The sequence below is a fragment of the Vigna umbellata genome, chromosome 5, assembly GCF_029865625.1.
Source record: "Vigna umbellata cultivar VRB3 chromosome 5, Vumbellata_1.0, whole genome shotgun sequence".
Classification (NCBI taxonomy): domain Eukaryota; kingdom Viridiplantae; phylum Streptophyta; class Magnoliopsida; order Fabales; family Fabaceae; genus Vigna; species Vigna umbellata.
The window spans coordinates 32,588,937-32,605,873 of NC_142169.1; the positions used below are offsets into that span (position 1 = coordinate 32,588,937).

The following is a 16,937-nucleotide window of genomic DNA, read 5'->3' on the forward strand; positions in this document are numbered from 1 at the left end:
AAAAAAAATTGTTAAAAAGACATTTTCTTTTTATAAGTTAGTTTTACAAGGATGAATTATTTTTAAACTTACTTTTTAATTTTAATACATGTAAAAAATAATTTTTATTTTCACTAACTCTAAAATAAATAAAAAATTATTATTATTTGTTTAATATTATATGAAACACATAAACTATTTATGTATGGAAAAAATTTTAAATGATTATTTATGTTTAAAAAGTAAAATTATTTTTTCTAATAACAAACTGAAAAACGGTATGAGCTTAAACAAATTTAATCTCTTCACAAATAAGTTTAATTTCATAATTTTAATCGAAAAATATGAATTGATAAAATCAAATTGTAAATATTTTTTAATCATTAAATTTTATCTTATTAATAATTTTATTTTAATTAAATAATTTAAAAAATATTAAATCAAAATTATTAATAATAAGTAGTGGGTATCTACAAATACAATACCATAATATTTATATCGTCCCTCTATCAAATATCAAATAAGTAATTAAAATGTTTGGGCTTATCATTAGCATATATCTATTAAAAAAAATTAAACTCAATATACTTATAAATTTTATTCACGAATACAGTCATGTGGAGTTTTTTTTTTGTTTTTTTTGTCAGTAGTAACTATTTTAGAGTTCAATAAATATTGAATTGGATGATGGTTATTTTAAAAAACAAAATCTCTAGGATGAAATTTGATTCGACCTATGCAGTATAATAAGACGTGAATTAACACATTTAGTGATTCAACAAGTTTATCAAGATTTGTGTACAATGAATCTAATTCTAAGGCATAACGGAAAGTAATATTAATTACATCTCTATTTAACTAAACTATCCAACTTTACCCTTTAAAATGTCCACACACACGACTAGAGTTTTCCTAATTATTTTACAGAATGATTTTTAAAAAATATAAAATTCAAAACAATATCAAATAGACATAGTTATTTATTTTGCTGATAAAAAGAAGGACACAGTTACTTATCTAAGTAGTATGAAATATCATTTCTCTCTTTTCTCGAGTTAACGTTAATCTTCATTATTATTATTTTGACAATTAGCATAAAGTTAGTTATTTCTTATTTATGAAAATACAAATATTTAAGAATCGAACAAAAAAAAAAATAACAATTAATGTGCAGTCAACTTTTGAAAAAGATAAATGAGTACAACAAAACTTTGGCTGATTAGACAGATGAAGAAATTGAATTCATGGTTCCAAACGATGGCAAAGATATATTAACACTGATATTTTTATATAATATTTTCATAATATATATATTATTTTTGTTCTCCGAATTAATTATACGCAGTTCAGTCCGCACAAGAGATACGACGAAAATCTGTGTTCGCATAATTTACCAAGCACGATAACTTTAGATGTTCAACTCTTGTGAAAAAAGATATTAATAAAGATGGTAGCTTCTTCCTTCTTTTCAATTCAATTCAATGCATAACAAGTACAGGGTCAAAATCATCATCATGTAGCCACCAAAAACTGGGTTAAATACAGTGTTTAAGGTTGTCAGAATATCATAGTCATTGGATCATACTCCATAACCAGTTCATCAGATATATATGCATATAATTATAATTTTATAACGAAAGATTTAAGTCTAAATGCTCACTTCTTTTGTCTTTCTCTTCACCATTATCTTCCTCAGCCTGAACCAATCGTGTTGCATCTTGCAAATCTTCTTTCTTTTCGAGTACGAGCTCTTTGTGTGAAGGACCTGCAAGATCATGATGATGAGAACCTGAAACTTTACCAGTCTCCGGCATTTTTTCTCCAGAATCAATGAAGTCTTCAACTTCAAACTTTGGGTTCCAGATACTCCTTTCCCTTTCTCCATCCATTTGCTTAGTCTCCTTGTACAATCGATCCCGAACATCTTTTGTCCTCTTTATCAAGGCAAAGAACCTTTCGATCTTCTGCTCCTCGTTTTCTTCTTCATTTTCTATTTTTCTCTTCCTTCTTTCTCCCTCCATGCTCCTTAAATCAACGTATAACAAATTGACGCAAAAGCTGTTTTAGATGTTAAAGGGGAAATTAAAAAACAAGAGCAACTGGTACGGAGAAAACTACGGTGCTTGTTCCCTGTACAGACATGCATTAACAGAAAAAGAAACACGAGAGAAACGGAAAAAGAAGTTTGAGAACGTCATGTCATATATTGGAAGGTGATGATGATGATGAACAATAGCAGAAGAAAGAGCCAAAGTGAAGAAGAGCTTGAATAAGAATTGGACCCAAAATAATTATAATATGCCTCACTGTAAGCTGAGATCTGACAAGAACTTGCTATAGTCAACAAGAACCATGGAAATTGCTCAATGAATTCAATGAACTCAAACCGTGTTAATTGACTCACAAGAGAGGTCAATACTAGCGTGTTATTTTATTTACTACCCACATTATTGGATTGACACTAATGCCCTCCGATATCTATTTTCATTCGTCTAATATATCTATCTATTTTCTTTATCATTACTGTTTGTCAGAAAATTGACTGACCAACCTCCAAAGATCTTAAGCTTCAAGTTAGCTAATTAAATTGGTTTAAAATTCTCCATCGTGTACTTTAGGAACAAGACCAACAACGCTCTTAAGATTAGTTTAATGATAAAGTTAAAAGAAAAAAGTAAAAAAGATTGTTAATTCAATTTTTTCATTGACGGTCAAAAGTTATAAAATTGCATTGATGAATTTAAAAGAAAAGATACAAAAATAAAATTGAAAGTTTTTCTCTGACTAAAACAACGTAAAAGAGTATTCTTGGTTTAATCTTACCAATCTTGTGAAAATATTCAGTGTTACTGTCTCCTCAACATGCCTAGAACGCAGGTTTTCTCCTTCCAAAACTCATTTAATAAAGCCAACTCTATGTTTTTCAAGGCTTGTTGTTCCCGATTGACATGATAATTTACCATAATCGATGGAAGACTGAATCTCCTTCGCATCAAAGAATTAACTCAATCTTCAACCTTCCCAAAAATCTCGCAATTCAAAATTGTGAATTTCTTCTTAATCTCCGTTAATGTTCAGGATAAGATCAATATACACAAGACAATTGGTATCCTGAATTACAAAATTTACAAATTTACAATCTAGACACTTAAATGTGAAAATTGATTTAGTAAAAATCTTTCATCAATTCAGGATTAAATATATTTTTGATCTTTTATTTTTTTTAGTGAAAATTAAAGTTAGTTTATATTTTAAAATTTTGATTCAATTTAGTTTCTTAAGTTAAGTAGTGTTTTTAGTTTAGTTCTTTAATTAAATTTTACTAGGTTTATTTGATGTTTCAAACATGTTTTTCAGCTAATATCAAGATAAAAATAGGTCAAATGATAAAAACGACTCAAATATTATTATAAAATACATTAGAAAATTAAATAATTTTAACAAAATTTAGTTAAAAGAACTAAATTCATACATTTTTAAAGTTGTAGAATTAAATTGTATCAAAATTTTGAACAATGACTAATTTCAATTTTGATTAAAAGTTAAACAATCAAAAACACATTTAACTCATTTTTATAATTAGTCTAAATTATTTGATGGTTTGAGACCATGTTGATAAGGTTGATTCGGTGAGTCTAGATTATTTGCTAGTATAAACCAAAACTCAGATAAAATATTTAAATAATAAAAATGATAGTTTTGAAAATTTGTTCAATTTTATGGCTTTGGGTATGAAAAAACTAAAACCATAAAATATGTGACCTTTGTTCTCTAATAATCGATGTTACATCTCCTTTCTCATATAAATTATTATTCTCTCATATAAATTATTTAAATAATGAGAGTGACAATTTTAAAAAATTGTTTAGTTTTATAACAATATTGAGTCTGGAAAACTGAAGCTATAGGAGTATATAAGTATATTATGTCGGTTCTCTAACAATTGAAACCATATATGCTTCCTCAGATAAATTATTTAAATAAATAGATTTTTTTTTTTGATGATTTTGACATACATTTTAACTTTAGTTTTGATATAACTAAAATCATATATAGATATGGTCTTAATTATTCTAAAACTGAGATTGAATCTCTTATTTCAAATAAAATAATTAAAAGCAATTATAATTTTAAAAAAAATTGAAATTTTTACACATATTTTTAATCTCGATTTTTTAATAATTGGAGCCAAAAAAATATATGATTTCAATTTCACTACAATCAGAATTTATAAATTTGTCAAATTTTTAAAATTGTCATTTTGTTTTAAAGTTTTTCAAAATTGAAATATATTGGACGAATTAAAAATACAAATATGCATGGATACAGAAACCAAGGTCCAGGATTGTACGAGACCAAGACATATATAACACATTGTATATTGACCGAGTTTATGAGAAAGAATTGAGGTTAACTTTTGTACGCCCAGTCTGGAATTTTTTTGTTAGCTATTCCCCAGACATTCCGATATGTTGTTTCATTTAAAATATTATCGTATTTAACTCAATCAAATCAATTTATTAAGGTACAATACGAATATTGGTATTATGTATATATTTATTTAAAATAATAAAAGAATTATAAAATTTAAATTGGAAATATATATATATATATGTTCATTATATATCTTAAAATAAATAATATCATACTAAAAGATAATCATTGAAAATATATTTATAAAATATGTAACATCTTCAAGTTGTCGTGATAATAAAATATTCTGAAAATATATCAAATTATTATTTTTTAAAGATGAATGTATGAAAAGGGTAGAATAAATGGAGTTGAAGAAGAAGTCATAAAAGGGAGGGCAGGATGGTAAGTATGTGTGGAAAAGAGACTTTGATAGAAAGAATAAGCATGTAGATGCATCTCTCTCTACGTCATCCCATGATGTAATATTTCCACATTTCCACCTCGATAATACTTTGTTTTCTCGTCTTTTAAAAAATACGTCTGCTTTTAAGATAATAATAATCAATTTAATTATATATGTCAATATATATTAATTTATAAAGGAAAATTCACAATTTATAGTATAAAAAGTATTAAATAGTTATATATGTTATGAAATTTATTTATGTGGTACAAAAAATGTGATTATTTTTTTATGCACATGAATTTGTTGGATTAGTGAGAAATCACGTATTAAATCAATAATCTAAATTGAAAAAAGAAATGTGATAAAAAAAGTTAATAATTTTGTTTTATTAGAGAGAGAAATATTCCCTGAAGAATATATACTTTAGGTTGGTGAACATATGAAAATGGATATGGACCCCATAAAAAACATATCATATGGAAAACTTATCTGAATTAATGATGCGTGTCTGGACCCAACGATGTATTATTGTTTATAATGAGGTTTGAAATCAGGTTCTTAATAGAGTAAGTCCAACTACTTAATCTTTGTAATCATGTTTAATAAAAAACAATTACATGAAAAGATATGTTAAGAAACATAAACAGTGTTACAGCATGTAATTTTCTTTATTTAACTTTATGAGTATCTTCTTACAACAAGATTTGAAATTATTTTTCATAATTTAACATTTCATGCGCACGTTAAAAATGACATTTATTTGAACAATTTTAGATGTAATGTCTTGAGTATTTTTGGTATTATTTCTAATCGAAACAAAAGTTTGACCAAAAAAACTATAATTTGATATTTTTATAATATAAAGGACAAGTAAAGATTGAAGTTTTATTACGTAGTGCTTTTTTTTTTAAATGTTTACCTTTTGTCCTGTTTATTTAAGGAAAATGTTAGCAGTTAATTGAGGGCACTAAGTAAAAAAAGTTGTTTATTAAGGAAAATTACTTTTTAACAAAATAAAATAACAGTTTCGAGGATAAAAACATTTTAATTATAAATTTTTTAATGAACGGCCTTACTACACTAGTTCCTATCAGATGCTTTATTTAGTCATGTTTGCAACTTGGATTTTATTAATTTGTGAATTCTATATGGGGAAAAGCAAAGAACAAATCTTCCTTATTGTTTTCTTTTTTTGTTGAGTGGACCAATTTCAATTCTGCGTGGGAGCAAATTGAACTTATTGCCCATACATTTTTTTTAAGGAAACAAATCACAACTATATACGATAGGCTTATTCTAAGACGACTTGACTCAATAGTTTAAGACTTGTGTCAGTAATTAATTTTTAATATATTTTACTATTGTTTTATTGAAAACTTTAAAAAAAAAAGTGAAACGAAATTTATAACTTTGAATAAACTTCAGTCGATAAAAAAAATGTTAAAAATATATTATATACTATATAATATATTCATCATTAAGACGAAGACGAAACATGTAAGCATGGTGGATGCATGCAGCCCATACTCATTATGGTTCCATGGAATGGAAGCAAGAATCATCCATGTGCTGTCCTCTGCCATTTTGAGATGAAACTCTCTTAATGTTTAAATTCTATATTTATATTTTTTTCTAGAGTTAGCTCCCTCCACCACCATCAATAGCTCCCTCCATTATCTCATACCTAATTTGTCTTTCTATAAACGCATCTATTTCACCTTACGGATATTGACATCCGTTTACATATTTTATATTTTAGTTTATGACTTTTATTTAAAAAAAAATTCAACGGACGAGGCCACATCCGTTTAATAGATTTTTAAAAGTATTTTATTTATTATTTAAATAATAATATATAAATTAAATTAATAATAATTATTTTATTAAATAAAATAAAATTAATTTATAAATAACTAAGTAATAATTTTTAAAAAAATTAAATAATATTTATATATTAATTTAAAATATAAAAAATTAAAATACTAAAAACTAAACAAAAACCTAATTCAGAGCGGATGTTGCACATCCGTTATCCGTTTAATAGATTTATAACAAAATTTTTAATTATTATTTAATAAAATAAAATTAATTTATAGATAATTAAGTAATAATTTTAAAATAATTAAATAATATTTATATATTAATTTAAAAAAAAAAATAAAAAAACTAAAAACTAAAAAGAACAAAAAAATTCAACGGATATCGCCACATCCGGATGTGGCACATCCGTTTTAATATATTTATAAAAAATATTTTAATTATTATTTAAATATTAATACATAAATTAAATTAATAATAATTATTTTATTACATAAAATAAAATTAATTTATAAATAATTAAGTAATAATTTTAAAATAGTTAAATAATATTTATATATTAATTTAAAATAAAAAAAACTAAAAAAACTAAAAACAAAAAAAACAAAAGAAAACAAAAAAATTCAATAGATGTCGACATCGATGTGGCACATCCGTTTTAATATATCTATAAAAAATATTTTAATTATTATTTAAATAATAACACATAAATTAAATTAATAATAATTATTTTATTAAATAAAATAAAATTTATCTATAAATAATTAAGTAATAATTTTAAAATAATTAAATAATATTTATATATTAATTTAAAATAAAAAAATAAAAAAACTAAAAACTAAAAAAACAAAAAAAATTCAACGGATCGGATGTGGCACATCCGTTTTAATATATTTATAAAAAATATTTTAATTATTATTTAAATAATAATACATAAATTAAATTAATAATAATTATTTTATTAAATAAAATAAAAATAATTAAATAATGATTTTAAAAAAATTAAATAATATTTATATATTAATTTAAAATACAATAAATTAAAAAACTAAATTAAAAAAAAAAAGAAACTCAACGAATGTGGGACATCCGTTGAAGAATTTTTTCTTCAACGAATGTTGACATTCATTGAGGAAAAGGGGTAGGGTGTAGGATATTTTAAAATATAAAGGATAGTTTTGGAATTTAAAAAAAATGTGGTGGTGCAGGGAGCAAAGTGGGATGGTGTAGGGAGTAACCTTCTTCTTTCTAAATGTTAAATGAGCCACGTTCCTAAATGACCCAATGAGATAACAATGATCAATATGTATAAGGAAAAGGGTGTTGCTCCCTCCACCACCACACCTTTCTCCCTCCACCTCCCATTTACTATTTTGCCCCTAAGTAAAATTTTTTTTAGGGTTATTTTTTAATTTTACCCATTCACAACCTATTCCACTAATAACTTATTCCAGTCCTTCGTATATGAGTAAAATATTTTTCTTTTATTTTAACATTATATTTCTTCCTCTCTTTCTTTTGTCGGTGTGAGATACTACAAGTTGTAAAGGTTGATGGTGGTGGAAAGAATTATCAAGCAGTCTCCCTCTCGTGGTGCAGTGTCGCTCTCGTGGTGCAATGTGTGGAGTGGTGCAGTGCGTGTGTTACTTCCTCAAGGTGCGTATTCGAATAAACCTTCAAATAAAACCCTAAAATAAAAAACGTAACCTTTAAACAGAGGTGACATCCTTCAACGGATGTCAAAATCCTTCAACGGATGTCAACATCCTTCAACGGATGTCAACATCCTTCAACGGATGTCAACATCCTTCAACGGATGTCAACAATCTTCAACGGATGTCAACATCCGTTGAAGGATGTCACCTACGTTTTTAATTTTAGGGTTTGTTTTATTAGTTTATTCTTTATTTTAGAAATATTTTAATAATTTAATTTAAATGTTTTGATTTATTATTTTTGAATATATTTTTAATGTATTTTAATAATGTAAGGAAAATGAAGAAGAAAGAAACAGATGAGGAGAAGTGAAACGAAGAAGACAAATGGAGTTGTAGAGTAAAACTGAAGACAAATTGTTAAACGGAATTGAGAGATGGAAAGATTGAGTGCAGGGAATAAAGTAGGAGAACTAGGTTTGAAATAAATTAAAATAGTATAAGTAAAAAATTTTAATTTGAGGATATAATTGGAATTAAAAAAAATTGGGGAGGTGGAGGGAGAAAGGTGTGGTGGTGGAGGGAGCAACACCCTAAGGAAAAACATAAACACAATTTTCATTATATTAAAATCTTTTGCCGTGATTGAAGGCTAATATAATATGGTTGATTTCGACGGAATTATTAACAAAATTAACTATATTGTTATAAAAGTAAAATCAAGATTTGATTTATGCATGACCATTTAGGGCTTTAGAATGAATAACCATCCAACCAAGTTGTTAAGAATTCTCATTACCCCATTACTTTTCTAATAAAACCAGAAAATCTTGACAGAAAAGAAAGTGCTTTAATGGTTAGAAAAAACAATAATTCAAACAAAGATCATAAATATAGTGGATAATCAACTTTGAACTTCACCAAAAGATGAAATATTTTGTTTTACTTCAAAAATTAATCAGTAAAAGCGGTTCAATGCTGAATATATATAAACATATATGTTTGTTGCTCACTTGTTCTCCTTGCTTTGCTTTCCATCTCATTGTTTTTCTTGGACTCATTTAATTTTTCTCTTTCAAGAACATGTGGAATTGTCAACAAGAAAATGTTCAACAGTTGAAGTTTATTTCAAAATCCTTAACACGGTCTAGATCGTCCTTGTGGGGTAGGTAACAAAATACAAGTACCTGTTATAAGACTAAAAAATATTAACAAACATTTTGGTCCATATAAAAAATTTCGACTCAGTCCCAAGTCTTGTGTTTTCGTCTATCATGTTTTCATTTTGCGACAGTTTTACACTGTCAAAAAGCCAACATAAGTGACTAAAACATTAAAATTTTGTGTGTAGAGAGACATAAAACAGAGTTTTTAAGTATGAAAAAGATTAATTAAATCTAAACAAAATAAGGAGGGAAGTTGTTATTAATCCTCTACCCAACGGACCCCATGTTTTGCCCAAAGGTAGTATGCCCCAACAGGACCTCGACCCCCCATCTCATAAAGCTCCACCGATATGTTTTCTTTGTCTATCTCATTCAGAATTGGAGTTAGAATGTTCCATGCTGCTTCCAGTTCATCACTTCTCATGAACAAATGGTTGTCCCCATCAATGACATCAAGAAGAAGTTGCTCATACGAATCTGGAACCTCCATGTTGTACCTTTAACATTAATAATCAATGTAACATGAAGGAAAGGTTAGCAACTCGCATCACTTTGTCGAAGTTTGACGCACACAAATAGTCCAACATTTAAGTGCTTACTTGTCCTTGTAAAGCAAATTTAGTTCTGAAGAGTCCAGTTGCAAGCCTAGTCCTGGAACCTTGTTGTTAACTCTCACCAAAATAGCTTCATCAGGAACATCACGGAGAATGAGCTCATTCACAGCACGGTCCATGTTATGCCCCATGCACTCACGGTACACATTACCTGGAACATTTCGAAATTGTATCCGTATCTCCATTCTGCATTAGCATATTTTCTAACATGGGTCACAAAGTAATACGTTTCGGGAAATAATTTTCAGACCTATTCTACATAAGCTTATAAATTATACATTTAAAGGATTGGTTAACTTCAAACATAATCATAAGCAACTCTTAGATCTTCAATATTTCCTTTGAGTACAAGTTTAAGACATGGGCCTGGGGAAGAAGTGATCATGTACTATCCATCAGTCTTTCTCAGACTGATCTTGAACTTCCCTTTTTCACTTTATTATTCCTTTTCAGAATTGGAAATTTCATAGTTGTTGCAAGATCAATATTCTCTAACAAGCTAAAATCCAAACTCGGGAATAAGGAGATTTTTTTTTCTTTTTATAAATTGGAATGACGAGAAATGACTGGAAGAAGGATATTCATGTCAAGGAACTAAATATGTAATTTTCGTGCATAAAAAGTATATATCTAAAGAAAATTGACGCAGAAGATGATGATTTTACTGGTGTTTGATGAGTCCCAAGCCTGTTTTAATAAAAAATGGCACACCATCCCATCGTGCATTGTCAATGTATAGTGCAGCAGCAAAATAAGTAGGTGTCAGACCATTTAAGCATGTATCAACTTTGGCTCCACCACTTGCTCTATATTGCCCAAGAATGACATCCTTAGGCTCCAATTTTCGAATTGACCTCAAAACCTTAACCTGAAAAAGAAGGTTGTTACCAAAACACCTAAGCGATAATGAGGAAATAATGCATCTTTCAAGTTGTCATTTGTAACAAACAACAATAATAGCTAGACAAAAAGTTGTCCTTACTCCTTAACAAATATTAATAAAGTATTCGTACATTTTTGTTAGAATATTGTTTTAGACTCACTACTTTGCCCGTGCACAGTGGGAAAATACCCAGTACTCACAGAATACTTGATAGTCAGACGTGTCTTGCACCTGAGTGCTGGTGCACACCTGAGAAAAATGGTCATCTTAGGTGCCTGCATGTTTCAAATTTCTAATCTTCAATTTACAACTAATACAAGATAGAATGAATCCTTTGTCCTCACATCCTGATATTTATTTAACTCATTAACACCCTAACTCACTAATTACTGTCCTAACTGTCTTAACAAACTCCCATTTCCCATAGTTCCCACAAAAGTTCTTACTATTAGAAGAAAGACAGGCCTTCAATTTTAGCAAATGGACTTCACTTAGTTTCCTTCAGTTTTTCTTTCATCATGTTTAGTTGAATTTCTCAACCTAGGATCAAAATGGATCTTAGTTATGAATTAGATGTAATTTAGGTTTGGATTGAATTCAAGCTTCTTCTCTTATTGAATGATCAGTTCTATTTTTAATGCTTTTTTGAACATGCCCTATATGAAGTAATTGGATGATCACCCTTACAATTGGAAATTGTATGACAATGCATCAATCATCATGTCTACCAGAAGCTGTAATCATTTTCGAATCATATCTTACCTATTCTAGCCTTCTTAAATTATGACCAATCTAAGGAAATCAACAATCAAAATTGACAGAAAGATTGGGTAGTAACTTACAACTTGTAGTTCAACCATCCTTTAAATTGAGTTTGAAAGAAATCTAACTACAGTTTATCCAAGCATGAAAACATTGAAATCAAATTCCTTCTCATTTCATTTAGAATTTCATACATATGCTCTGTCAGTGTAAATATGTTTAATGTAAAGTATCAGCTAATTAAAAAAATCGTCTATATGATTGTTAAGGTAGTTATTATAAAAGTCAAGAAAATATATTTTCTAATTTACTTAATTAAACAAACAAGAGAAGTATGTTAACATACCTCTTAATGCAACCTAAATTATTGATTGATTTTAACCGCAAATCGTATGAACCTCATACCCTATTTTTATGAGCCTCACACAATAGTTTGAGTCGCAATAAAATTCAACTTATAATAAGAATCCAAGTTTGAGTGAATATTTTGAGAGTGAATTGTTCATACTCTTTTTAAAATAAGAATTGCAATCAAATTTTCGTATTGATGCCAATAGATGATGACATTAATCTTCTTAACACGATATTTTGGGTACTATTTATTTCTTAATTGACTTGGCCTTGCAGAACGTAAACATAAGGTGTGTTATGGAGCTTATAATCCGTAATCTGTGGAATACCTTTTCATTTCGAATATCTTCTCCATCAAGGCTTACTGGTGGTTCCATTGCAAGCAATGCAATTGTCTGGAGAATGTGACTATGAACAATATCACGGATAATCCCATAGCCACTGAAATATCTGCATAGGTAATAGAGGACCAAGTAGAATTATATAATAAACATCTACTGGTGGAGGAAAAAGTTGTTCATGCATATTCAATAAAGAATGATGCATCGCATTATATTCACCCAAATGACACCATGGTCACTAAGATCACCTTCCTAGATGCTTGGTCAGGTCCTCTGATAAAATGACCTACAGTGATTTAAAAAACCAATTTGATTACAACCATTAAATTAAATAAAAGGCATTTTAATTTACACAGAAAATGCAGAAATCAAGGCATGCTAAATCAGATTAAATGAGGGACACTGACCTGTACATTGTCTATGTAAGTACGACTCCAAAGTGGCTCAAAAACTAGATTTGAAAACCTTAAAACTGTGAGATTTTCAATGAGATTCCTTCCTAGAAGATGATCAATCCTAGAAACAGAGTAACATGAATCATTAATTTATGTAACAGTACTTTAGTCTGTTGCGTGCATGAGCTGATAGGTGAGGAGAGAGGGAAACAACAAATACCTATATATTTGCTTTTCCTCAAAGTTTGAAAGAAGATATTGTGTCATCCTATAGGAAGAAAGTGCATCAAAGCCAAATGGCTTCTCAAATATTATGCGATTCCATCCCTTTTGAGTCTGAGCACTGCTAGAAAGACAAGCCGTAACATCTAAAACTGCTTCTTGTGGCACAGAAAGGTAGAATATCCTGTTGGTTTTGGATCCTCCCTGAGGTAGACAATAAGCTGTAACACAATCAGATACCAAAGGATATACAATTTGTGAAAGAGTTTACAGGAACTCATTTCAGACAAAAAAGAACTCTCTTATATCCCGGTGAAATTTATCCAAAGTTACCTCAATTTGCTCCATTCGGGCATTCAGCATGGACATCCCATATTTATTGTCACAGCCTCCATTAATATGATATGTTCTACGAAGGAAGCATCTAATTTGTCCGCACAATTCTCTCTGAGTTTTTGCATTTCACATTAGTCAACAAGCTAGAATACCATAGAATAATAGGACAATGGGAAATAAATGCAACTAGACACTATTCTTTTATTCTCAACTCTCAAGCGAGAAAGACGTATAACTTTTAAGGTTCAAGGGAAATTAACCAATGTAATTACATATATGGAATTAGACAACTAGACACAAAATGTTACGTGAAAAGTAAACTTCCAGGAGATTTTTTGCTATATAAGTTGGGATTAAGTTTTCGTAAATCATGACTCGGCAAGCAGTTTCCCAAGTTGACGAGTGTAAAATTCAGTGCTAAAGATTTGTCCATGGACAGAAAACAAGACAGAAACTAATAATTTAGGAAGCAATAGGAAAATCATATGATGATCAACTCGGCATGTTAATGTTGAAGCTATAATAGATCGCAGGTCTTCATCCGTTATATCCTTCCTCGAATACCCAAAAATGCCTACATTCTGCAGATATGGCAATTTGAATTTAATAGTTTTACAATGGGAAAAAGGTAAGATTCACTAGAAATTAGTAGTTTTGATATGTTCCAATTTCTTCATTGTTGAAAAAAAAAGTGGAATAAAATTTCATACCAAAATCCAATATATAATGTTATTAACAATGGTATTCATTTTCAACAAAAGGGATTCTGTCGTGGAAAGAAAAAAAAAATTCAAGTATCAGATTGAACGGAAATAATGTGAGATAAGCAAGAGTAAATAAAGTTTTATAAATGCAAGTTAGGCCTAGAATCTAAGACCGTGTTACAGTACTGGTGATTACAGTTTAGCCCACTCACTATCAGGTGCGTCATGGTTATGGACAGCTGAAACAACAATCTTAAAAATTACAAAGGAGGCAATAAAAGATGTTGTACCTCAGGAAGAAAGCCACTGTAGTGAGGGCAAATAAAGCAGGGAAAATCTTACTCTTTGCCAGCTCACCGGTGGTCCTATGACAGAAATGCAAAGTGAGGGTTTCCGCTAACATCCATGGGAGTAGCAGACAAACCTGTCTGCAGCAAAGAAGGATACTCCATGGAAGTGACCATACCTGTGGAACAAATATCATGAAAAAACATGTTGCAAATTTTAAGACAGTTAATCACACGGGCGCCAAAATAAGAAGAGAAGTGAATAATGGTAAATTAGAAGCCAAACACACCATCAGGAGCATGGAGAATCGAGGATGAATCAGAAACTGGTCCCTTTTCATTTGATAAACCCGAATTTTCCAAATTATTTTCGATGCGAATTCTATTCTTAGGTTGCTTTGGTGACTGAAATTGAAAGTTGAGTCTCTCAAGTACCCACAGTTTGAAGCCACGAAATCTTCGACACAAGCTTGTGCCTCCAACATCAGTGCAAGACGACCACCGGAAGTTACTGAGTGGAAGTTATTTGATGCAACCTGCAACAATATTTAATTTAACCACTCACAGGGCAAGGAGCATCGAGTTTAGATTTCGAAAGAGAAAAAGAAACGTACTGTGAGTGGATTAGAGCAAAGACGTGGATGTCTTTGGAATGCGAATGAAGATTCGGAGAACGGAAGCGAAGTTGAAGAGAACGACACTGACATTGTTCGTGGGAGTATGTGTCTTCCTTCCTGGTTTTCCGACACACATCAACGTGTCCGAGGTAATGCTTAGTTAGAGAGTGATCAAAGAGAGAACGGAACGGGTGCAATCAGTGTTCGTAGTTTCGGATGCAGCGGAGTGGAGACACTCTGCTGAACAAATGTGACTTTCGTATAGCATGTATTATTAGATAGTAAATTACATAAATATATAAATTATATGATATTTTATGAATTTAATAAAAATAAATAAATTATAAATTCAATTCTTAAGAATCACGTATTATATTTACAACTTTTAAAATTTAAAATATTAAAAGTAATACTCAGTGACCGACTTTAAGAATGATAGATTAAGTACTAATATAGTTTAAGTTTAAATATAACGATATTGTTCAATGAGTATCTTGTTTTTTTAAAAAAAAATATATTTTAATATAGTAGTATAGAATTAGATGTTTCGATGGAAATTTGAGTAGAGATATCAATTTAGAGAAAATGATCTTTCATTCATAGTGTTGTGAATACAGTTTACTTAATAAGTTTTCTTTTTATATGGTAAGAGAAAACTTATTTAAATATTTTAAATAAGTTTTCTTTCTGTTATTTACGCGACCTAAGCAAGTGGTATCAATTCCAAATGGATAATATTTTAAATATCATGGTTGATTTTAATTATATTATCTTGAACTGATTAAAAGTCCGAATATTCATTCTGAAAACCAAAAGAGGATTTAATATTACTTAAAAATGAAATAAAAAGTAAATCATTCTTTCTTAACCCACCAAAACATTCTTAAAGATAAATTATAACACTTTAAAACAATACATAAAATACGATGGGAAGATAGTAAATGTAGCAAAAACTTAATACAACCTATAGTGATAAGTCAAACCTAGAGTCTATACTTATTCACTTTTAAAATAGAAGAATAGAGAAAAACATTCTCAATAGGTAAGATCAAATTTGATTACGCCAAGTCACAAGTCTTAAAATTCGTCAAACTTCTGAGCTTACAGTGAATTTAAGAGTACAGGGAGATTGTTTATGAATAAAAGTAATTGAACCTAATTTTATAGTTGGTCATTAAAGACAGAGTTTTCTCAACGATGGCGTAGGTAGAAGCCCCTTTCCTACTACAACACCATTGTCAATCTATTTTTTTTCAATAAAATTATATCTTTAGCCACCTACCAAACCTTAACGGCACAGCTAAGATAAGATTAGGTGACTCTAATTTACCGTAAAATATTTTTAATCTCCGTCTAATAAGTTTCAAATGCTTATTTGAGTTTTAAATGCTTTTTTTTTATTAACCACGTTATTTTAAGTAAGAAAACATGTGATTAACCAATTTGTTACGGTGTGCTAATGATTAATTTTGGGTGTGTGATTTGAATTATCAATAGTAAAACATAATTGAATTAAAGATATTGAAGAAAGAAATTTGATGGTGTTTTATAGTATTATAATGTAATTTTTACTGAATTTGTGTGACGGTGGAGTAAAAGTTATTATCTAGGTTTTATTATGTTGTTTGATTGTACATATAAAAAGTAATCAAAAGACAAAATCATTTTAACATTTGACAAATAGTAATCAATATAATAGTTAATGTATATAACTTGTCTTCTTACTTTAAACTTTTATTTATAAGTTTTATGATAGGTTTTTTTATTAAAGTTTGTCTAATTGCAGCTAAATTGTGAGTAATTATACTTTAATATTGAGTTGATCAATTTAAAGGTTAATCTACTCTACTAACGCTCTAAGGTGGATGTTCTGTTTGGTGATCATTTAGGCTTGTAGTTTGCTCTTTGAGTGATACTTGGCTATCTAAGCTACTGCATGTCTTGTTGAGCTTCATGACTTGCTCTCCATGCTGGTGTATGGTTAG

General features: G+C 28.9%; 2 protein-coding genes across 2 annotated transcripts; both read right to left on the reverse strand.

The window, feature by feature from the left end:
• Positions 1-1,417: 1,417 nt before the first annotated feature.
• On the reverse strand, positions 1,418-2,391 carry LOC148198153 (uncharacterized). The gene has a single exon (XM_088091798.1). It carries the CDS (start codon positions 1,998-2,000, stop codon positions 1,608-1,610), a length of 393 nt encoding a protein of 130 aa, XP_087947924.1. The 5' UTR covers positions 2,001-2,391; the 3' UTR covers positions 1,418-1,607.
• Positions 2,392-9,444: 7,053 nt separating this feature from the next.
• LOC124827408 (inactive glucose-6-phosphate 1-dehydrogenase 4, chloroplastic-like) lies at positions 9,445-15,166 on the reverse strand. The gene is given in 17 exon segments (XM_047300458.2): positions 9,445-9,937; positions 10,040-10,240; positions 10,720-10,922; positions 12,380-12,500; positions 12,640-12,677; positions 12,799-12,907; positions 13,007-13,212; positions 13,342-13,430; positions 13,433-13,455; positions 13,831-13,925; positions 14,339-14,361; positions 14,364-14,411; positions 14,414-14,446; positions 14,449-14,514; positions 14,626-14,820; positions 14,823-14,871; positions 14,950-15,166. Coding segments are annotated over 17 exon segments (1,830 nt in total). The 5' UTR covers positions 15,043-15,166; the 3' UTR covers positions 9,445-9,699.
• Between the last annotated feature and the right edge of the window lie 1,771 nt (positions 15,167-16,937).

Bases quoted from the DNA above. Each gene is read 5' to 3' on its own strand.
- LOC148198153 (XM_088091798.1), bottom strand. From the start codon at position 2,000: ATGGAGGGAGAAAGAAGGAAGAGAAAAATAGAAAATGAAGAAGAAAAC.